Raw genomic sequence first — 23,972 nt, forward strand, 5'->3', positions numbered from 1 at the left:
TGTATATAGCAGCTTTGTTCATAATTGCCAAAACCTGAAGGCAACTGAGATGTCCTGTAGGTGAATGGGAAAATAAATGATGATACATCCAGTCAATGGAATATGATTCAGCAGCAAAGAGAAATAAGCTATCAAAACATTAAAAAAAAGGAGAAATATGGAGAAAGACTAAGTGCATGTTACTAAGTGAAGTAAACTTATCTGAAAGGTTATATACTGTAGGATTGCAACACTTCATAAAAAGCAAAAGTATGGACACAACAGAAAAAGAACAGTGGTTATGAGGATTTTGCATAGAGGAAAGGAGGAACAGACTGAGTACAGAGGATTTTCAGGGAAATGAAACTATTACATAAGATACTGTAATGCCAATACATGTCACTATACATTTTTCCAAATGCACAATACCAATATGCTGTAAACTAATGTAAATTATGGGCTTTGGGTGATAACGATGTGTCAAAATAGGTACATCAATTGTAAAAAAAAAAAAAAGTATTGTCTGGTGGGGGGGTGTCAATAATGATGGAGGCTATGCATGAGTTGGGACTGAGGATATATGGGAAACCTTCATCTTCTATTCAATTTTGCTGTGAACCTAAAACTAAAGAATAAAGTCTATTAAAATGAATAAGTTTCCCAATTTTGTCAATTACTTTTAAAAAGTCTATAAAAATCCCCTCTAAACGCTAACTGCATATTTAATTATAAAACCATAATATCTAATTGGAGTTTACAATATATGTCCAATCAAAATACATAATCTTGGATTTCTGCTTTCATGAACAATCATCTGTGATGGAAATGGTTCTCTTAAAGTTAACAACTAGTAGGCTACACAGGATATATGAATTGATTTTTTTCAAAACTTGGGCAAAAGCCAATATGGGGTGGTGGTTCCTGAGAGAATGGAAACCAGTGTGGTAAGTCCTAAAACAGTCCCTAAGGCTAGGACAGAGCCAGAGCATGTGGGAAAAATAAAAGGAAAAACTAAATTAATAGATTCCCAAATTCTCTAAGTTTAGGAGACAGAAGTCAGAATTCACAGAGGCTGAGACTGTTAGATTTGTGGGGGTTAGAACACCAGAGGGGAAACAGGTGGTGAAAAGGAAAGATGATACAGACATCTGTAAATCTCTGAATTTTTTTCTGACTACTTAATTCAGCACGTATGAGATGAAACTCGATGCTAGGGAAAAATACACAGAAAGAAGTAGGCTGAAAAATTCCTAGAGCCCACAAAGAGCTGGAAAACGTCTGTATTCAACCACGCAGAATGCAGAGACCCTGAAATGCACAAAGCACCTGGTAGAGTCCTCCCAAAGACAGCAGTGGGCAACAGAGCTCCAGGCTGAAGAGTTCTCCAGCTTGGCCCTGATGAACTTTACAATCAAGCATTGTACAGGTAAAGCTGATTCTAAATAAGTCGTTGGAATTCCTGAATAAAGATCAACACAATTAAAGGAACAGAACAAAACTCACACCCAGCAACATAAAATTACAATGTATGTCATCCGTTAAAATATTATCAGGCATGAGAAGAAACAGAAATATACGACCAATAACCAGGAGATGAATCAGTAATAAAATAGACACAGAAATGGCAGATGATAAATTAATAATGATTGTTAGTACAGCTACTATAAATATGACCTATATGCTCGAGAACGTAGGAGAAAACATGAGCATGTTGAGAAAAAACACTGGAAAGTATATTTTAAAAATCTAATTAGAATTTATGGAGATGACAATTTAACATCTAAAATTAAAACTATAATGTGTATGATGAACAGAGAATAAGAAACCCAGAATAAAACATCAGTGAGGTTGCAGAAATAGTAATAAAAATGCTTGAAAATAAAACATACAGAATGAAAATGAAAAAGAGTATCATTAACCCATGGGAAAATATAAAGTAGTCAAAAATGCCTCCAATTTGAGACCCAGGAGAAGAGAAGGAACTAAAAACAAAAAATCCAAAAAATAGTATTTAGAGAAATAGTGGATAGAAACTTATTTGATGAATAGTATAATCCTATTCAACAACTGCCAACCATAAAAACATAAGAAAATTCTACAAAGATGTATAATAATAAAATTGCTGAGGAAAAGTAATAAAAATGAAGACCAAGTAAGTAAATGGTATAAAGTGGGAGGATAACTTACTTTTATATAAAAAATAGGAATTATCACAGACCTCCCATGAGAATCTATACAGGCAATAAAACAATGGAGTGATATTTTTTAGAGTATTAAAAGACAAAAGTCTCCTGCTATATAGCACTGGGAACTATATCTAGTCACTTGTGATGGAGCATGATGGAGGATAATGTGAGAAAAAGAATGTATGTATGTATGTATGTGTGACTAGGCCACTTTGCTGTACAGTAGAAAATAAACAGAACACTGTAAACCAACAATAATGGAAAAAATAAAAATAGAAGACAAAAGTCTATATCTAGTGAAAATACATTTCAAAACTAAAGTCAAAAGGGGGCATTTTTAGACAAAGCAAAGCTTAGAGATGTCATCACCATCACTTGCACTACAAGAATATAATAAAGCTGAAAGAAAAAGCTTGAGCAATGAGAAGTTTTAACTAATCAAAACATCATAAATATTTTGAATGTGGCTCAATATAAAATATTTTCCTCTCCAGTTTTGAAATGTCTAAAAGGTGAATGAAAACTTAGTGTAAAATAAGATTGATGTATTATGGGATTTAAACACACGTAAAAACAGTAAAATGTTTGACAAGGATAGCATAAAGGGTGGGAGTGGGAAAATATAAATATGCTTTTATAAAATCTTACAATGTATGTAAAATGGTATGATGTTATTTGAAGATGAATTGTGACTGGTTAAAGGGGTACACTATAAATCCTAGAGTAGCTAGTATTAAAACATAATAAGATGAAACAAGGAAACAATTACAGCTAATAAACCAATTAAAAGCAAAAAATAAAAATATGCTCAAATCTACCAAAAAAGCAGAGTAAGAAAAAAAGGAAAAAAAAAACACTCAAAAAAAAAAAATAGAAAACAGAGAGCAAGATGGCAGAGTTAACCCATTTATATGCATAAGTACATTAAATATAAATGGCTTAAGCACCTCAATAAAATTCAGAGATGGTCAGATCGCATGAAAAAGCATACCTTAACTATGCGCTGTTTTCAAGAAACCAACTCTCTTTTTTTTTTTTGGCTGCCTGCAGAGTAGGGGGTTCCCAGGCCAGGGATCCAATCTGAGCTGTAGTGGTAGCTCCAACAATGCTGGATCCTTTAACCCACTGTGCCAGACCACAGATTGGATCTACATCCTTGTGCTCCAGAGATGCTGCCAATCCCGTTCCACCACAACGGGAACTCCTAAGAAACTAATTTTCCATACAAAGACACAAATAGGGTGAAAGGATGGACAGTGAAGTGGTTGAAGTTGCTCAATTATTTGCTCACACACTATTAGGGAGAACCCAGGTCACCACATTGTACTGGATTGTTTTTCCAAGATGTATTTAACAAAGGACTTGCATCCTATGTAAAAACCTCTTTTAAATCAATCATGAGAAGGCAGGAACTCAATAAGAAGAGTCATCCTCTTCTTTTCTGGCTGGTCCAGAAGAGGCCCATAAAAAGATTAGGTAGTATTTTTTGGCTTTGAGATCATTAATTATCAAATTGCATCCCAGGGTGGAAATATTTCACCTCTGAAACCAGGCACTGTGATCCAGACAGCCTATGTTTGGGGGTTTGGGAAACACAAATTTTGGGATTGGATCATAAGATGTGGCCACCATAGAAGTAGGCTAATTGGTCCTCTTCACCAAAAAGAAATTGCTGTTTAGCCTCAAGGAATCTAGTTACTGAGGAATTCCAGATCTAGCACCTATAGGATGTGACCTCACGGTCTTCTGTGTCATTTTTTAGACAGGGACTTATTGAGAAAAGGGAGGGTTACACATGTGTATATTGCAAATTATTTACCACAATATAGTTACTTAATGCATTATTTACCTCACATAATTACCACTTTGTTGTTGTTGTTATGGTGAATCTCTACTTTCAAAACAACTTTCGACTAAAATACAGTATGGTTAATGACAGTTACAGCTTGTATATTTACTCTCTGGAACTTACTCATCTTATGACTGAAAGTTTGTACCCTTTGACCAGCATCTCCCCATTTCCCCCATACCTCAGTCCTTGGCAACCACCATTCTATTTAACACATTTTAAAATTCCACATGAGGAGTTCCTGATGTGGCGCAGCAGAAACGAATCCAACTAGGAACCATAAGGTTGCAGGTTCAATCCCTGGCCTCACTCAGTGGGTTAAGGATCCAGCGTTGCTGTGAGCTGTGGTGTAGGTCAGAGATGGGGTTTGGATCCTGCGTTGCTGTGGCTGTGGTATAGACTGGCAGCTGTAGCTCCGATTTGACCCATAGCCTAGGAACCTCCATGTATGTGGGTGCAGCCCTAAAAAGCAAAAAAAAAAAAAAAAAAAAAAAAAAAAAAAAAATTCCACATATGAGTATTATTACACAGTGTATGTCTTTCTCTAACTTATTTCACTTAGCATAATATACTCAAAGTACATTTTATGGCTAACAAATTTGAAATTACTGACACCTTCAGTAGACAACTTTGGTTTGTATTTTTGAATGAGAAAATACTGTCTTTACAATGCAATAGATACATGTGAAGTTTAGCAAATCACTCTGAATGGAGTGTTCTTGGCTCTGATATGGTGACTAGAGTAATTTGTAAATATTTAAGAAACACTAGTTTGCCTGTCTTTCTTCTTTTATATGTATTCATGACACCTCCCACTGACAAATATTTTTTTACAAGATAAAACCTGTCTGATAGGTTTTTTTCTCTGTTTATAATTCGTTCAAATGTTGCACCGAATTTAGACACTGCAGAACCAACAGACCTTTGCATTTTCATTCTATTATGGTACAGGATATAAATGTATACATCTAAAATTAGAACTATTTTCAAATGAATCAAGTTATCCCATAGAGTAATTATGGGATCTCAAAATTAAATCTTCTAGATAGTTTGGGCCTCCATGCTGTTCGCTAGCTTTGTTTTAAATAAATGCAATTTTCTCAAAGTATCAGAAGCTGAAGTTTGGCATTTCCCCATTTACATATTTTCAACTGATTTTTAATGAATCACAACCAAAATTTAGAGAACTTATTACAGAAATATTTAATATTGTTCTAGGATACAGACTTGATTTAAAAAGTAGGTTTTAAAGGCTCAATTATTTCTAAAATATAATTGATCATACATATGGATAAGCTTATCTCGTATTCAAAATAGCATTATCAGACACATTTTTTCAGCTTAGTTACTCTGAAAAATATACATAAGAATATTTATAAAGTTTGAAAACTATGCTTTCTTTCAGTTGCTTTTTGGATGATATGATCTGTTTCAATCACAATTTATTTCAAAGGTATTCATGTTACATAACCTTCTTAATTTAGTAAGACAAACGTTTTACTATGATGTTTTTCTCCGCCCAAAAAGTCTTTGTACATTTTTCATGTTTTAAAAACAACTAATGCTATTTTTCAAGGTTAAACTGCAGAATTCATGGTAGCCTTCACAGTAATTGACGCTCTTTCATTTTTAACCAAATGGATTTTTGAAAGCTTTGCTTTTCTTCTATAAATTTGTGTTAAAAGTAAACTGACTGATTTTTTTATTTGATGAATACTGCTATTAAAGTGGTACCTTTTAAAATATCTGTGCAGTTCTGCCATTGCTACTGAAGCCAGTCCATTATCATCTATTTCTTGACCTTTCATATATGCACCACCCACCCCCATACATACTTTGAATTGCAAATGAGGTGAATTAATTGACAAGAAGAGTCATTTGATCTAAATGAAAACTGATGATGCAACTGAGAGGTTCTTCCAGATCTGTTCTTTGTTCAACAGGTTAAACCATAACTTCACACAGACTTAAAAATAAACTTCATACTTTTGAAGTTGATGCTGCTGCTTCTGACTTGTATCTTCTCAATTTTATGTGAACAAATGATATCAATCAGTATAAGCCCCATGGAAGATGGTACGTTCAACAAATCTTTTCTGCAGCGTACATGCTTATCAGGAATCTTCTTCAATATAAGAATTGTTACTTGTTTTATATTTAACACTCACTGAGCTGTTGTTTTCTTATTGATGCTGAAAGGGTTCCTTGGAAAAAGGGGCAGCCAGTAGAGGTCAAGGGGTCATTGGAGAGTGGATGGTGAGGATGAAGGCTAAGCCTCATCATAAAACCTAGAGGCTAGATGGTCATAATTAAGTGAAATAAGTTTTGAAAAAAAATTTTTTTAAGGTGAAAATCAGTGAACAAAAGTAAAAAACTTCAAAGGATGAACTGCAGATAAAAATGTTAAATCAGAATCAAAGCACAGCCCCACACCATCAAAAGTTTAACTCCTTTATATAAGGCTTTCCACAAGAGTGCTCAAAAAACACCTCAATTAAGAGAAAACCCACTGATACATAAAAGGTTTATTTCCTCATAATAGACTGAAATGAAAGTCACCCAACTGATTTAATACAACCTTGATTACAAAGCCACATAAGGAGCAAAAATTCATAGCTAGTTCTGCAAATCCAAAGTATAACATTATCTAACCAAATCCAGTATCACATTAAAAACCATCACAATCAACATAAACCTATTCCAGAAATGCAAGTAGCTTCAGAAAAATCCAACAATTTAATTCATCAATTCAATCAACTATATTAAAAATCACATAATTATCTGAATAGGCACATGAAATTGGTAAATTTTAAAATTGAAATTAATATATAATATGTGAATATGGACAAATAGAAACTGCCTTATGTGGAAAAAAGTATGTACAAAAATCTTACAGCAAACCTCATATACCACAGAAACAATTTGGTTGTGCTTCCTTTATTATTTTGAACAAAGAACATACTGTTACTATTATCATCCAACATACTGCTAAGGGTTAGACTAGAAAAGTAAAGCCAGAAAAAAACTAGAGAAAAAAGATGCAAAGGAAGTTTACAAATTGATAGGTGTATGCACCCTTGCCTTCCCAGCCATTTCTGTCTTATGTTCCAGCCACTGTCACAGTGACCAATTTTGTGTGAACTCCAACCAAATTCTCTCTGATGCAACCTCATTCTTGCCCAAGCTGCATCCTGTGGTGTCCTTCCCCACAGTTTCCTACTGATGCCCAAGCTAGGCTATGATGGAACCCTTACTTGGCGCCATGGTTGTGAAACTCAGAACTACAGACTATTTCGTGACCCATGGGCAAAGTGTTGACTAATGAGATGCAGCAACCAGAAGATAAATTCTACCCTTTTTCTTCTTCAGTCAGTCTCTCTAGAGATGCAGTTCACTCTATTTCACGAAGATGTTGCATTAAATCAAGCCAACAGTTACAATTAGCATTAGCTAATTCATTGCTTCTACATTCTTTTCCTTGATACTATCCTTGTTTACTTCCTCTTCTTGAGATTATATTCCTTAGGGAAGGACCAGCACACCAGCCTCTGTCTGAGATTCCTCCCAAGAAACTAAAGAAGTTAACGTTCAGCCTTAGAACATGGACTGTCAAGTGGGGATTTTGTAGCTGTGTTATTTAAGTGTCAACAATACATACAACCCAAATCATGGGTCACATGTGGTGGTAGTAACTGCTGGTTTCAGCAGTGTTGCAATTATTATTTTTTGCAATTATTAAGGCTTTTATCTGTGGTTAGTTGTGGAAAAGTGAAGCATCATCATTTAGAGTAGCCATGGTACCTGAACAGCATGGGGAGGGATGAAAACAATGAGAGCAGTTGGAATGAGCTGGTTTATATCAGCTATACTGGGAATCTTTGACAGAAGAAAAATGAAATGATAGGTTTAGAGTAGTCAACATCCAACTCCAGGGATATTATGACATCTAAGGGACTTTTCATGACTCACAGAGTTTTACCTCTGTGGGAGCAGAGCAGATGATGCTAAAATCCATGCCCAGGATATAATGGTGAATGTAGAGGAAAGGCATCAAAGGAGGCTCCCTGCATAGTGCCATCACCCTCCAAAACTGGAGTCGGAGCCCAGGGATGAAGACTGGAGTCCTGGCTGCTAGGAGAGGGATATTTAGGAGGATGAGCCTGGGGAACATTTATCCTGAGAAGCTCCTGAAACTTCTGACTGGTAGGAGCATGCTCTATTGATTTTCTGCCAAAGAAAAGTAGCCTCATTTAGCAAGAGATGACATAACGAGTAAAGAGACATCAAGGTGTGTTCCAAAGACATAGACTTTCCTCAAGCTTTGCTGCCTTGTTCCTCACTACTTCTTGGAAAAAACCAGAAGCAGGTCCCAACTCATTCAGAGAGGGGGATTGCAGTTTCTACCCAAGGAGGAAATAGCTATATGGCCAAGGAAATTGAAGAAGCTGGCTAACTGATACCAACAGGAATAGGAGCATGTAAAGTCCTGAGGCTGGATGCTACTGGTGTTTACCTGAAGGTTAGAGACATACTAAATATGTGGCACTTATTGGTATGGGGTATACAGGTCATGGGGACATGGTCAAGGTCTCAGGATTCTGGCAAGTGCACCAAAATGTGGTCCTGATAGTTTGTTGAGCTGGCTCCATGAACCATCTCTGACACACAAGGACTTGCCTGGTTAATAAAGTAAACATGCCAGAAATTTCCTGGCATAATATTGATGGAAATCGCAGTAGTCTCAGAGAGATGAGAATGTTGTAATAGACTTACTACATAAAAATTGAGAAACTACAACCAACAAGTTCCTCAAGAGGGTCCAAGGACCCTCCCTTTACTAGGGAAATAAGAAATATACTCCTAAAGGAAGTAATAAGGTTTTTGAGCAAATGGAGGCTATTTCCTGTAGGCAAAGGTGACTGTAAATGTACTGCCATAGACTGAGTTCTATGTGGCCAGGAGGGTGACAGCATTCCATAATGGCAATGCAACACCCAGTGCCTTCTGAGACAAGACAGGTGTAATCATTATAATGTTGAGGAAGACTACTGTGTCAGCAATGGTTCCTTGATCATAGTGTTTTCGTGGTTAAGAGAGAAAGCCAGTTAGGGAGAGAGAGATGATAGATAGATATGATAGGTAGAGAGATGGATGGATAGACAGACAGACAGATAGATAGATGGAACTTCTCTGTGCTGTTAGGTCCTACACAGGCTGGTGAACTGATGGCTGGTACTAGTTGACAAATGGACAATCATGGTTCTTCACCAAGTTTCTAGATTAAAATTGGTCCACAGACCAAAAGCTCTCTGCAATGTCACAGCAAGTATGTGACCAAATTCTCCTCCAGCTTCTCTCAAAGAGATCTATGGAATTTTCCTTATTCTTCCATTTCAGCCACCAAGATCTACCAAAGTACTGGCCAATGATTTGGGAAAACTAAAGTGTGTTGAAGGGATAGAGTCTGAATAGCAGTTACAACCTCTAGCTTGTAGCATTCTCCATCTGGATGAAATCTTTGCAAAGTCTACATCTGGCTGCCATATTGAAGGAGCCTCCATGACAAACTGGACTTTTAAATCTCTTCTCAAAGAACAAGTGACAGCATCCATTCTCAAACCTGTGGAAACACCATATTGCAACCAGGGGGCCAGTTATAATGCACACAGAAAGGATATGAGTGGAGTTCCTGAGGGGCTTTGTCAGACACATCCAGTACCACATCACATTTTCTTGGCTTTCCTTACCTATAGCTTCTTCCAGACATTGCTGGGGATGGACTTGCCTGTGATTTAAGCAATTTTAACTCAAAACACAGCTGCGGAAGGCCTTCCTGTTTACCCAAAGTAGAGTCCTCTCTCTTCCTTTACTGGTTATAATAGTGCTTGAAGCTTGGTTGGTTCCCACGGAGGTGAAATTTGTAAGTTCAAGGGAGTTAATGTATATTGGTGTAAATCTTTGGCAAAGAGGTGGGAGCCAATGGGTTCATGTTTCTCCCTTTCTTCCTCTGCATGCACTGCCCTAAAATGCAATGCAAATGACTTCTTGGTAAACAAAGCCAAGTATTAGCATTGGGTTGCACTTGGAAACAGCTACTTGACTGAGTCTCCCTCCTGTGCTTCCCCCTCCCTGGCCCTCAATCCTATTTCTGGAATTGTCCTCTCTGATAAGTTATCAGCACATAAGCCATTGCATTGGATGCTGCTTTATAGGATCCCAGGCTAGAATAGAGGGGATCAACAACTGTCATTTTGCATACACAACGTGCTTATTGTTAGAGAAAAAGCAAGAGAATCATCAGACAAACATTGAAAACAAGTTAGAGTTCAGCAAGTTCATCAGGTATAAGATGATCACCAGATTAATCAGAAAAACATCCTGAATAGGAGAGATCATTCATAGGAAAAGTATTAGAAACTGTGACACATAAGTGCAGAAAGAAAGAAAACTAATTATACGAAGTAAAGAGTTGTCATTCAATCACAAATACAAAGAAATCGTGGGTATGACAGAGATGGCTTCAAGAGAGTGGGGGATTTTTAATAAACAGAGCCTGGAAATTACCTTTTTAATATTTCATACATGTATTTGAAATACATGCTTTGTGAAATAACATTTTTATTTGATCATGACCTATGAATAAATGCAAATTTCATTTACCTGCAGCCCCAGACTTCAGGATTTGATTTTGTTTTTTGATGGGAGTCTACTATAAATTTCATTTTGTTACTACTGAATGGGGAGGCAGTGTGGAGGATGGCAAGTGAGGCAAAAAGAGCTCTGCATCTGGGTCACTGTGTCATAGCCAACACGGTCCTCCTTGCCTCTCTGCGGGTGTGACAACATTGAAGTCTGAACAATGACCACAGCGTTTTGGGTGCTGCCACTGAAGCCTGTCGATTCATCTGCACTTTTTAAAAAATCTGGCAATTTAAAAGGGGGACAGTATGGAGTTCCCATCATGGTGCAGCGGAAACAAGTCCAACTGGGAACCATGAGGTTGCGGGTTGAATCCCTGGCCTCTCTTAGTGGGTTGAGGATCCAGCATTGCCATGAGCTGTGCTGTAGGTCGCAGACATGGCTCAGATCCAGCATTGCTGTGCTCTGGCATGGGCTGGCAGCAACAGCTCCAATTAGACCCTTATCCTGGGAACCTCCATATGCTGCAGGTTAGGCCCTAAAAAGACAAAAGACAAAAAGGGGGGGCAGGGAGTAAATGAAATTATCTACAGTACCAATTTTCAAAAAGATGGCCATGGGGCTACGTACCTATGGAGTTTCATCATGAATTCAAAATTGACCTCAAACCTTTATGAGCACAGACACATTAAGCCCTCTCAACAATACTATGAGGTCAGCCCTTCTGTTACTCTCAGTGGGAAAACTTCATCCCAATTACCTGTGGCCACCACCTTATGTCCAATGATGCTCATCTGCCTTGTACACATCAGTGGCATCTGCCATTTAATTGAAGCCCAGGAACAGATGTAGGAGAATCAATTGAACATCACACTTACATGTTACAGTATCTCCCAAGAAAAGTTCAAGATTTCACCACCTTTCCTTAGTGTCCTAGTACCAAGGCCAAACAGAGGCATTTAAAAAATAGCCCTGCATTTAGACCAATAAAGTATCTTTACAATCTACCAAAAAATGTTAAAAAATGAAGATACTGGGGGAAAATGTAAAGGCAAGACTTTATGTTTCAAAACAGCTCTCCTGAGTAAAGGAACGCTGGTTCTCCACTCGTTGCGTGGTTGGGTTGGCAATTTCCTCCTCTTCCTCACATCTACAGTTTATCCAGGGAATCATGTGCTGTAATTAGTGTCAACTGAGGGGCAGGCTAACCTTCAGGTCTCCAAATATTTTCCCACCATTTCTGTAAATGCTAAGATATCATGCACATGTTTAAAGTTCGAGGTTCAGAAAGTAGTATTTAGTTCTCTAGACATGGTCTCTGCTCATAAGCAAAATTACTCCCAGGATCTTTTTTTTTTCCCCCCAGGAGTGACAGATGCGACTTTTCAATCTGTACAAGAACAGTGCCTAACATCCAACTAAAATGCCAGAGTGAAGACCAGACTGTCTAGGCAGCCTTACTCATCTTATTTCAGACAAAATGCCACAAAGTTTCAACCTGTAAAGTTGGGATTTGGGAGCAGGCAGGGAATGGACCAGCTGACTTGCTGACAAGGAGGACTCAGGCCAACTTTCTGGTTTGCATCTGGAGCTGTGCTCAGAGGCGCCTTGCTACATGACAAAATTCCTGAGTTCCTTGGGGCTGTTGGGTTGGTGAAACTGTGGCCACCTGAGTCCACCCTGTCACTGTGACAGATTTCCAAACCAAAGCCCTCACCGAATAAACTAGAAGAGTAATGATAAATCTGGTCAATTAATTTACAAAGCAGGGTATAACAGAATGGGTTATTCCATTCTGGAAGTGTTATCTGTTATTTTTTTTTTTTTTTTTTTGTGCTCATGCCTCTCTATGAAGAGAAAAAAAGTTGTTTATATATACATACATAACACACACACACACACACACACACACACGGACAGCTTATTCCTGCTTCCACTATCAAATCAGGTGGCTTTGAATTGCCAAAGGACTCTCCATGAAGATACACAAATAATGTAAGAAAATACACATCACATGTTTCTTTCTTTCTTTTTTTCTTTCTTTATCTTTTTAGGGCCTCACCCACAGCATATGGAAGTTCCCAGGCTAGGGATCAAATCGGAGCCATAGCCACCAGCCTATACTACAGCCACAGCAACGCCAGATCCAAGCAACATCCGCGACCTATGACAGATCCTTAACCCACTGAGCAAGGCCAGGGATAGAATCCACATCTTCATGGATACTACTCGGGTTCTTAACCTACTGAGCCACTACAAGAACTTACTGTTTCTCTTAAGATAAGCAATTTAATGGACAACAAATTGAATGGCCACTGGAAGACCATGAATTCCAGGCCCAGCTGGCTCTGCTGGAAGTCTGATCAGTGACCATGAATAGAGGTGTTGAGGCAGACAGATATGGGTTTGAAGCTTGCTTCCAAAACTCCAACTTTTATGAAGTAGGTGACTCTGGATGTTTAACTAAACCTTTCCACACCTCTGTTTCCCATTTGTTAAGTCATTTAAAATCATCATCCCTCTACTCCAGTGTGAGAATGAATGTTCAGATTCTCCAGACATAGTATATGCTCGATAAATAACTTCTAGCCTGACGCTAAACCCTTGTCATTCCCATATTCAGCAAAAATAACACAATAACTTAGGTGAAAAGCAAAGGAGACTGGGACTGTTTTATATCAACTCTCACACAAGACCTGAGCTGGTGCCTCACAGAATATTAGGGTCCATAGATGAACATATTTTGGCAATTAAATAGTTTGGGCTGAAGGACAGCAAGGACAGCAAAAAAAGTTCATTTTTTCCAAAGAGGTTTGAGTTCCTACTATGGGCAAGGTCCTTTTACTGGCAAGTCCCTTAAAAATACTTCTATGTCAGGTACTGTTCTCAGCATGTTAAATATTTTATCTGAATTAGCATACCATCCCTAGAGGTACATAGTATATGTGGTGCTATTTCACAGGACAAAATGGCATGGAGGTGAAGCAGGAAGTATAACAGATCCAAATTCAGGATAGAAGAAGAGGACTTGTTCATGGACAGATGGACCACAAAGACCATGCTTTTTATGATGACACTCTGCCTTTTCAGTTACCTGGGCGCTGCTTACCCTAACTTCCTGTCTCTGCTGAGATCAGTTTTTTTTTCTTCTGTTGTATTTTAGTCATGATTTTTTTTACACTGCACCTCTGTCTCAACTGTATCAATCTGCCTTAATTCTCTGCCTCTTGCATAATTTTTGTGAAGGTTGGCTAACTGCTGCAACTGTCTCTGGCTTTTTCAAATCTGGATGGAACCTTGCCTAATCTTGTTAGAAGACTCCCTCCTTCTGCCCAGATCAACTCACATGAAACTCCTGGTACAAGAGTCTGCACGGTCTCCTCAGGGCAGGAAGTATAAAACCCTGACACCTTATGCTGGTACCTAAGACCCTGTCTAACTGTGACTTGATGTACTTTTACCTGTCTTCCTGCAGAATCTCATCCTCCCCAAACAATCTTATTCTTGATCCCTGGACTCACTTTCTCTCTTAAAATGGACCCTACATGTCCTTGCCTCAGTTCACAAGGCATCATTTCCAATCACCTCTAGCTCTTAAAATCATGTATTTTTTTTTTCTCCAATGTCCCCTTAAATGTGTGTTCTCACAATCACCTCCCAAATATTCCCAAGTAGAAGTATTTTCTTTTTGACAGTTTGGGATGGTCTGGCCTAATTGGATTATGGATCTGTCACAGGCATCCTGAGAGACTTTGGATGAGTGACAGTGTCATCAGGATTATTGGGTCTTTATGTAAAAATCAGGGAGTCCCTCAGGGACCTCCTGACAAGATACCTGAAGATCTCTGACCTCATCATGTTCTGATTCTCTCTTTTCATTGAAGGCAGCTGAGGCCGACACACCATGACCATATAGAGTTCTCAGGTGAGTTACACCATGCTCATCTTCACCAACAGACGTGACAAGGAAAAATAACAGGTGCCATCTTTAAATCTGCTGCTCAAATGTTTTAGCCATGACTTTTGCTGTATCATTTTTATAAAAACTAGATAAAAGCATATCTTATAGTGACCAGGGCCTCAAAAAAATGATGTGAGTAGGAAATGAGCTCTTCTACCTTTCTCCAAGCACAGGATCATGTCCCACCAGCTCTTGAGAAAACTGTTCATACAGCTGATGAAACTCCCCCACATGGAGGGCAAGGGCAGACTGACAACAGGGACCTGGGAATACTGGGCATTTCCTTCAATAAGAGATTGTATACATTAAAACTTTCTACCTATAACTAACTCTCATTGTCCTCAAGTTTCTAACCTACCACAATCACATCGAATAAGGTGAGCTCTTTCCCAAAGACATGAGGTACTTCTAATGTTGACAGAATTTAAGTTTTTAGCTCACAAGATTGCTCTGAATATATAAATAAAATAAAGTATGTTTAGTATATAGCACCTTGCCAAGCATATATTAAACAGTCGGTAAAAAATTCCTTCACTAATTTTTTCAACTTTTTACCATCAATTTGTTATCCCCTAACAACATAAATTTTGCCTTTACATTTTATTGAAGTATAGTTAATTTACAAGGCTGTGATATTTTATGCTATACAACAAAGTGACCCAGTCATACTTTTAACCTTGCCTTCTTTTTTCACATAAAAAAGCTGCACATTTTTTTACCTTTTTCCCTTTTTACAGCTGCACCTGCAGCATATGGAAGTTCCCAGGCTAGAGGTCCAATTGGAGCTACAGTTGCTGGCCTACAACACAGCCATAGCAATTCAGGATCCAAGCTGCATCTGCAACCTATGCTGCAGCTTGTGGCAGCACCTGATCCTTAACCCAATGGGCAAGGCCAGGGATCGAACCTGCATACTCATGGATACTAGTCAGGCTCTTAACTCACGGAGCCACAACAGTTACTCACCAATGGCATCTTTTAAAAGACAGACACTCATGAAAAGATAGCACTTCTGGGGGGACAGTCAGCTCTTTGGCATTCAGTCTTCCCACAGGAAGAATAGAAAGTGGCATATTATAACAACAGATCCTGGATCACGGTCACCCTAACGGGCCATCTGCACCCAGGGGTGGAGAGGGAAGCTTCCTAGCTTTTCTCCTATGAGCTGCCACATGGAGGTTGATAGAAATTATCCCTGGGATTATGTGTTGCTTCTGCGTAGAAACATTTTACCTCCCAGAACCAACTATCCTTTACCTCACATGTTTGTTACAACAGAGGAAAGGGGCAAAAACACTGAATCTCAAAGAGATGTGTCCCACTCTGTCCCTGTGATGATCCATGTAGGTGCCACCTTAGCTAGACTATGATTCCCCGACATTCCATCAGACAGCAGCCAAAACGTTGCTGTGAAGGCATTGATTAGACGTGATTAACATTTAAATCAGTGGACTTGAGAGTATAGATTATCCTCAGAGTTCCCGTCGTGGCTCAGTGGTTAACAAACCCAACTAGGAACCATGAGGTTGAGTGTTCGATCCCTGACCTCACTCAGTGGGTCAAGGATCCAGCATTGCCGTGAGCTGTGGTGTAGGTCACAGACATTGCTCAGATCTGGCATTGCTGTGGCTGTGGTGTAGGCCAGCAGCTACAGCACCGATTAGACCCCTAGCCTGGGAACCTCCATTATGCCGTGGGTGCAGCCCTAAAAAGACAAAAGACAAAAAAAAAAGTACGGATTATCATTTAAAACGTGGGTGAGCCTTAAGAGGAAAAAAACTGAATTTAATACTGAACTCCTCCAGAGGAACAAGAAATGCTGCCTATAAACTTTGCTTGAATATCTACCCTTCCCTCTGTCTCCAGCCTGCTGCCCTGCCCTACAGATTTTTCACTCATAAAATCTCACAATCACAGGAACCAATTCCTTAAAATAAGTCTGTGTGTGTGTGTGTGTGTGTGTGTGTGTGTGTGTATCTGGCATCTGCTACAACTATATTTCCACCTGTGATCATAATGCCTGCATTATGTCTTCTTTGCATGTGATATACACATAATGTGAGTTTATTTATCATGACAGGTGAGGTCCTCCTGAACTTCACTCACCCTGCATGGCTCATGTAGCGTGATGGGAGAGTTCTCTTCATCCTTGTCATCAAGGCTTATGCTGACAGGGGAGTCACCTCACTCAGTGTACCCACCTGTTACGGTGAATTGTTCCTTGTCTTTTAACACTGCTGCCCAGAAAAGACTCGGTCACTTTTATTCATATTTCATTGGTCGACATATGACGTTACCTCCTTAATTTTGCAAAAGGATGAGAGGTACAATTACAAACCCAGAAAAAGAGAAATGAAGTTTTTTGTGAGCAATAGTGATACAAGGTGGTATGTGTGGCTTTCTGAACACCAGGTATGGTTAGAATGCTTCCTCTATGTGAGATACACTCATCCTGTTCCCAAGGGTCATCATAAATCCTGTCGCACCATGGTATCAAGGTCAGAGTCTGAGGTCTGAACCATGTACTTTGTTCTCATGATAGTCCATGGATACAGCTCTTGATAACGTAGCCCGAACCAAAAGGAAAAGTAACCTCCTTGGCAAACACACCACTGGCAGGAACAGAACAGAAACTGTAAACACTCCCTTTTGGAAAGGGGAGAGAAGCACAATACGCAAATATCACCAGTCCAAGGAAATTCTAAAATACCATGGGGAGACCCTGCAGGAGTGGAGAATATGCTCTGCTTATGCTGGATGCTCACCACCAGAAGACCGGGGTCTGCCAGCCGCAGAGGTCTTACCTTTCCACTTTCCTCCTTGGCATGTGCAGCAGATGGTGGAAAACACACTCTTCTGGGTCTATCAGGTGCTCCCCGCTGCTTCCTGCCAAGAGAACACTGGATGTCTCAGCTTTGCTTTACATCCTGAAGAGTCACAAACGTTTCTCGATACTAAGACTTAGAGTTTTCAGCAATAAAACTCCCTAAAGACAAAACGTATATATTTGATCACCATCAATCTTTACTAACGATTTTTTTCTTAAACCTAGGACTCACTGCTTCCATTTTGTTTGTCTGTTTTTTAATGGAGATGCCTAAGGATGTAAATAATACTGTATATGGGTAGTTTCCTTAAAATGGACAGAACGATATTTCCCTGCCCTCATTTCAGAGAAAAACTGATATAAGTCAGAGATAAACCAGAAGCAATTCTAGTAAAAGAAAGAAGCTAAATGCAGGCCAATTAATTCCTTGAATTATAATACCAAATATTAATCCAAGTTCAATCACAAGATTCATAAGTGGCTGATTTCAGAGAAATGACTATTAAAAATGTTCAAGAGTATAAGCATTTATAATGTGAAAGTAATCTGCTCTAATATTTCTTGAATTTTGAATGATAATGACAAATGAATGTGATCATTTTGAAGTGAAAAAAAAATGTGTTTACTTGTAGAATTGCTCAGGAGAAAATATAACATCTTTGTGTAAAAATGGGTATGCAATTATAAATCTGTTGTCCTGTGAATGTGGATTATGCAACTTCACTTCAATAGGAGCTGAGTTTCAGGATTCCATCTTATGAAAGTATATAATTAATGGAACAAGCATTCCATTATAATATTAGGAGAATAAGAAACTAACTTTTTTTCATACTAATATTATTCTATTAGTAAAGAAGCTACTTATATGGCAAAGGGAAATCCATGTGATATAATATCTCCCCATTTTATTATTTTTGAAGGCATTTCAAAAAATACCTGCCACTGGGATTTAAAGAGCAAGCACATATATGTCCATTTGTTTTCGATATTACTCAAAAATAGTATAAATTAAGTAAGACATTTCTTAGGTTTTATTTCAGAAAACCACAATTTTAGTAGAAATTTAAAATTTTGTATAACCTTTAGATGAAAAGCCCGTGTAATAGTGTTTCAGAAGCATTTTTTTTTTTTGTTTTTCTTTGTATGGCCTCGCTCTCAGCATATGGAAGTTCCCAGGCTAGGGGTCAAATTGGCGCTGTAGCCGCTGGCCTACACCACAGCCACAGCAACGTGGGATCTAAGCTATGTCTGCGACCTACACCACAGCTCACAGCAATGTTGAGTCCTTAATCCACTGAGGGAGGCCAGGAATCGCGTCCTCATGGATCCTAATGCGGTTTGTTACCACTGAGACATGATGGGAACTCCCAAGAAGCATAATTTTAAAGATGAAAATTTAACCTCTGACTAACTTAAAACTAAAGATATAGTAAACACAGTATAAAAACTAAATGACAACAAATTTTAATCAAATATTGACTCTAAACACAAGTGATGGTAAAATATGAGCGTTATTTAAAAATCTTCATGTTACTATAGGTTAAAAGTTTCTCTAGTAAAGCAAAGTAAACTTTTATGAAAACTTTTTATGTGAGTGAATTGTGGACTCACATACAGTTGTTAGAAATAAGAGAGTCTATTTGCTCTGTACCCAGTGGTAACATTTTATACAGCTACAGCACAATATCATCATCAGGACATTGACATCGATGTCACCAAGGTCAGACATTTCCATCTCCACAAGGATCCCTCATATTGCCCTTTTAAAGCCACACCCACTTCCCTTTCATTTCCTCCCTCACCCTTGTGACCCCTAATCTGTTATCCATTTCTGCAACTTCATCATTTCTAAGCTATGTAAGTGGGTTTATTCATCATGAAACATCCCAATAGTGACTTCTGCACTCAGTATAATTTCTGGAGATTCACCCAAGCTGTTGCCAAGTAATGTTTCATGGTATGGTTGGACCACAGATTGTTTAACCCTTCATCTGTAGAAGGACATCTGGGTTGTTACCAGTTTGGTCTATTGTGGATAAAGCTGCTGGAAACATTCACCACACTTCTTGTTGCTATTTTGTATGAACATAAGTTTTCATTTCTCTGGGATAAATACCCATGAGTGCAATTGCTAGATTATGTGGTAGTTGCATATTCAGCTTTTTAAGAAGCTGCCAAACTAATTTCCAGTGTGGCTGTATCGTGCTACATTCCCATTAGGAATGCATGTGCGATTCAGTATCTCTGTCTCTTTTTCAGCATTTGACTGTTGTCACTATTTTTTATTTTAGCCATTCTGGAAAATGTGTAGTGATATCTCATTAAATTTGTAACTGGCATTGCCCTAATGGCTAATGATGTTGAATTTCATTTTCTGGGTTTATTTACAATTTTTACATACTACATTGAAATGTCTCTAAGTCTTCTGCCCATTTCTGATTGGATTGATTTAAAAAAAAAACCTGTTGAGTTTTGAGAGTTATTTATGCATTCTACACACTGGTGCATTGCTAGATGTATGGTCTGTAAATATGTTTTCTCAGTCTGTAGCTTGTCTTTTCATCCTCTTAACATGTATTTCACGAAGTAAAATTTTAAATTATGAGGAGTCCAAGTGATCCATTTTTTATAGATTGTTTATGTGGTGTCAAGTCTAAGAACTCTTTACTTAGCCCTAGATCTTGAGGACTTTTTCTTTTTCTTTTTTTCCTAAAAATCTTATAGCATTAATTTAAGTCTGATCCATTTTAAGTTAATATCTGTATAAACTGTGAAGTTTATATCCAGATTTTTTTTCTTTTTGCATATGAATGTGCAACTGCTGCAGCATTGTATTTTGAAAAGGCTTTTCTTCAATTAAATTGTTTTTCAACCCTTGGTCAAAAATCAGCTATACATAATTGTTCAAGTCTATTTTAAGTTCTCTATTCTGCTCAACTGATCTATGTTAAAATCTTTTTAATAATTAAAAAACATATATCATGAAGAAAAACAGAGTATTTACTAGTTAATTCCTTTTGGTAACCGTAATGCAGAACAAACTGCTATTGTATTCCATTTCTTCTCCACTCTGCATGGAGTCAGCATCTACTGCACATAAGTAAGATCCATAGGTTTTACTTATGGCATGTGTATAGATTTTCCATGAGCCTTACAGTCCTGGCTCCTAAAACCTCTTGGGCAATTCTACATGCTTTCACTTTCCCATGTACCAGCTAAATAAGGCTACTCAGTGACCATAAAGGAAAGTGGGGACCCAGGAGTCAGGGATCCAGAGGTCCTGAATGACTAAGTGGAGAAGACCCTTTACCCCAGCTAAACTCTAATGCATGTGAAAGGTAAACTTTCACTGTGCTAAGATTTGAAGGTTGTTTGTAATGGTAGTTAGCCTACCATGATTTTCCCAGAACCTAACCCTTTAAAAAAAAATTATAGTTGATTTACAATGTTACATCTATTTCTGCTGTACAGCAAAGTGAACCAGTTATACATATATATACATTCTTCTTCTTACATTATCCTCCATCATATTTCATAACAAGTGACTTCAGCTCCTCACTCTTAATGCCCTGGGATTCCACATCTCTATAAAACATTGCCAAACATGCCAAAAAAAATCATAGATTTTTTTACATACCATCAAGCTTTGGTAATCATTAAGGATGAATAAAAACAAGAAATCAAAGTCAATGACATTCTGTCTGGCCTACCTCCCATAACCATCAGCAGTAGCCAACTGAGTCCATTTTATCAAGGTGTGACACCTCTTTGTTTCTGAGTGACAGACAAACTCCAATTATTATGTGATATGAATTTGTACAGGATCTTTTCCATCAGAAAACAAAGAAGTCAGGTCTAGTTCAGAACTGCCTGCTTTAGGCACTCCTAGGAGGGAGGAAGTGGCTATAAGTTCCATATTATCTACTGGTTAAAATTCTCTCTTCTATACAGGACATGAGTTTAGAAATTATATAGAGAGTTCCTTTCTAACTGTGACATTTTATTTTAACTGGTCTAAATTTAGATGATAAAATAATAGGTAGTGATAATAACTGGTTTACTTTACAGTGAACTAAGGATAGATTAAATTAAAGTCTCTAACTTTATAACTGTCCCAAAAAAAGTGTATAAATCAAAATATATAAATGACCCATTACTTGGGTGCTCAGTGTTTTGAGGACTTGAAATGTGTTATATTCTTCTGGAAGAGTCTGAGTACAGAGAGTTTGAGAACATAATCACAATGTCGATATGGAAAGTCTGCTGAGTTTCAGTTTCATCAGTCCAAAATAATTAAAGAATTCTTAATAAATGGATCCCTCATCACTCAGGTGAGTGCTTTTAATTATTTTATTTTATTTTATTTTATTTTATTTTATTTTATTTTATTTTATTTTATTTTATTTAGGGCTGTACCTGAAGTACATGGGAGTTCTCAGACTAGGGGTAAAATTGGAGTTGTAGCTGCCATAGAATGTGGGAATCAAGCCGTGTGAGTGACCTCCACCACAGCCCACAGAAACACTGGGTTCTTAATCCATTGAGTGGGGCCAGAGAACAAACACACATCCTCATGGATACTAGTCAGTCTCGTTACAACTGAGCCACAATGGGAACTCCTTTTCTTAATTTTTTTTGTGTGTGTGTCTTTTTTTGTCTTTTCTAGGGCCGCACCCATGGCATATGGAGGTTCCCAAGCGAGGGGTCAAATAGGAGCTATAGGGGCAGAGCCACAGCAATGCAGGATCTGAGCTGTGTCTGCAATCTACACCACAGCTCATGACAATGCTGGATCCTTAACTCATTGAGCGAGGCCAGGGATTGAACCTGAAACCTCACGGTTCCCAGTCGGATTTGTTAACCACTGAGCCATGATGGGAACTCTGGAACTCTTTTAAATTTGTATTTATTTAATTTATTTATTTATTTATTTATTTATTTATTTATTTATTTATTTATTTATTTTAGGGCTTTGCCTGCAGCATATGGAAGTTCCAGGCTAGGAGTTGAATCAGAGTTGCAGCCGCCTGCCTACACCACAGCCACAGCAATGTGGGATCTGAGCTGCCTCCGTGACTATACCATAGCTCATGGCAATGCTGGATCCTTAACCCACTGAGAGAGGCCAGGGATTGAGCCCACATCCTCATGGGTATTAGTTGGGTTTGTAACCCACTGAATCACAATGGGAACTCCTAGGTGATTTCTATAGCTTTTTAGCTTTTCTCTCAAGGCTTAGATGGATTCACTGCATCCTACATGTTTTCTTTTTAGAAATATTTAATTTTGAAATTTCTACATGTTGAAATCACCATTGTATAAAATATTTTACAGTATACTATGAGGAATGATGACTGATATTTAATGGACACGAGCTTTAAAATCTTGGGAGTTATTCTTATTCCATGTAACATTTTCTTTGAATTTCTCTAACAACAATATCTAAAAGTAGATTGACAAATATCTTTGATTACAATATAATTTGGCATATACTTAAACTATATACAAATACACATGAAGACATTCCCTCTGTGAGAAATCCAGAAACCAGCTCAGTGAGTCCTCCACATCAGCCAATGAAAAGATACCTACATCAAAACTGGTAGGTAAGGCTAAGACACACTATCCCATGAACTCCACTCCTGGCAAAGCACCATCCAACCAAAGGGAAATCCTAACTCTCAGCTTCCCCTTGTGGAGCAAGTAGTCTTGATTGCACATCTAACACCTCAATCGAAAACTGTAACAAGAGACAAAATAATCATTATATAATGAAAAAGGGGTCAATCCAACAAGAGGAAATAACATTCATAAATATTATGCACCCAACATCAATACCTAAATAATAAAATATTAAATATTAAATGGAGAAACAGGCAGCAATGAAATAATAGTAGGGGATGTCAATAACACTTTCATAAGGAACAGATCATCCAGAGAAAATATCAAAAAGGAAACATTGCACTTGAATTATGCTTTATATCAAATGAAACTTACAGACATATACAGAACATTCCATCCGACAAAAGCACAACAAACTTTCCTCTTAAGCATACTTAAAACATCCTCCAGGGTAGATCATATGTTGGGTCATGAACAAGTTTTAATAATTTCAAGAAGATTGCTATCACATTAATTATGTTCTCCAACAACAATGGCCTGCTATTAGAAATCAATTCCAAGAAGAAAGCTGGAAAAATTCATAGGTATGTGGAGGTTAAACAATATGTCCCTTGAACAATCAATAGGTTAAAGAGGAAATAAAAGGAGGAAGAAATCTTAAGGCAAATCAAAATGGAAACAGAACACATTAAAATGTATGAGATGCTGTAATATCAGTTGTAAGAGGAAAGTTATAACTATAAATACCTACACTAAGAAAAATGAAAGAGCTCAAATAAACAACCTAACTTTACACCTCAAGGAAACAGACAAGGAAATAAAAATGAAAGAAGGAAAGAAATTACAAATATCAGACAGAAATAAATGAAATGACACTAAAATGAATAGGTAAAACTGGACAGTTACATG

The 23,972-nt window shown here is 37.8% G+C and overlaps 1 protein-coding gene across 4 annotated transcripts in view; it reads right to left on the reverse strand.

Annotated features, from left to right (window-relative positions):
* The window catches only part of LOC146395835 (uncharacterized), an 811,516-nt gene that overhangs the window by 93,202 nt on the left and 694,342 nt on the right, over positions 1 to 23,972 (reverse strand). For 2 of the 4 annotated variants that reach the window (XM_084999816.1, XM_084999815.1), the window contains exon 4: positions 17,419 to 17,500. In XM_084999816.1, coding sequence (XP_084855942.1) covers positions 17,419 to 17,500 — 82 coding nt within the window. Of the gene's footprint in view, positions 1 to 14,260; positions 17,501 to 23,972 lie in introns of those variants that run through there. The other 2 variants (XM_084999814.1, XM_084999813.1) reach the window with 2 other exon arrangements.

The sequence above is a fragment of the Sus scrofa genome, chromosome 15 (assembly GCF_054392235.1).
Source record: "Sus scrofa isolate SSC_HxYL_T2T_F1_AM1 chromosome 15, Sscrofa_HxYL_maternal_Yorkshire_Landrace_v2.0, whole genome shotgun sequence".
In the NCBI taxonomy this organism is placed as follows: domain Eukaryota; kingdom Metazoa; phylum Chordata; class Mammalia; order Artiodactyla; family Suidae; genus Sus; species Sus scrofa.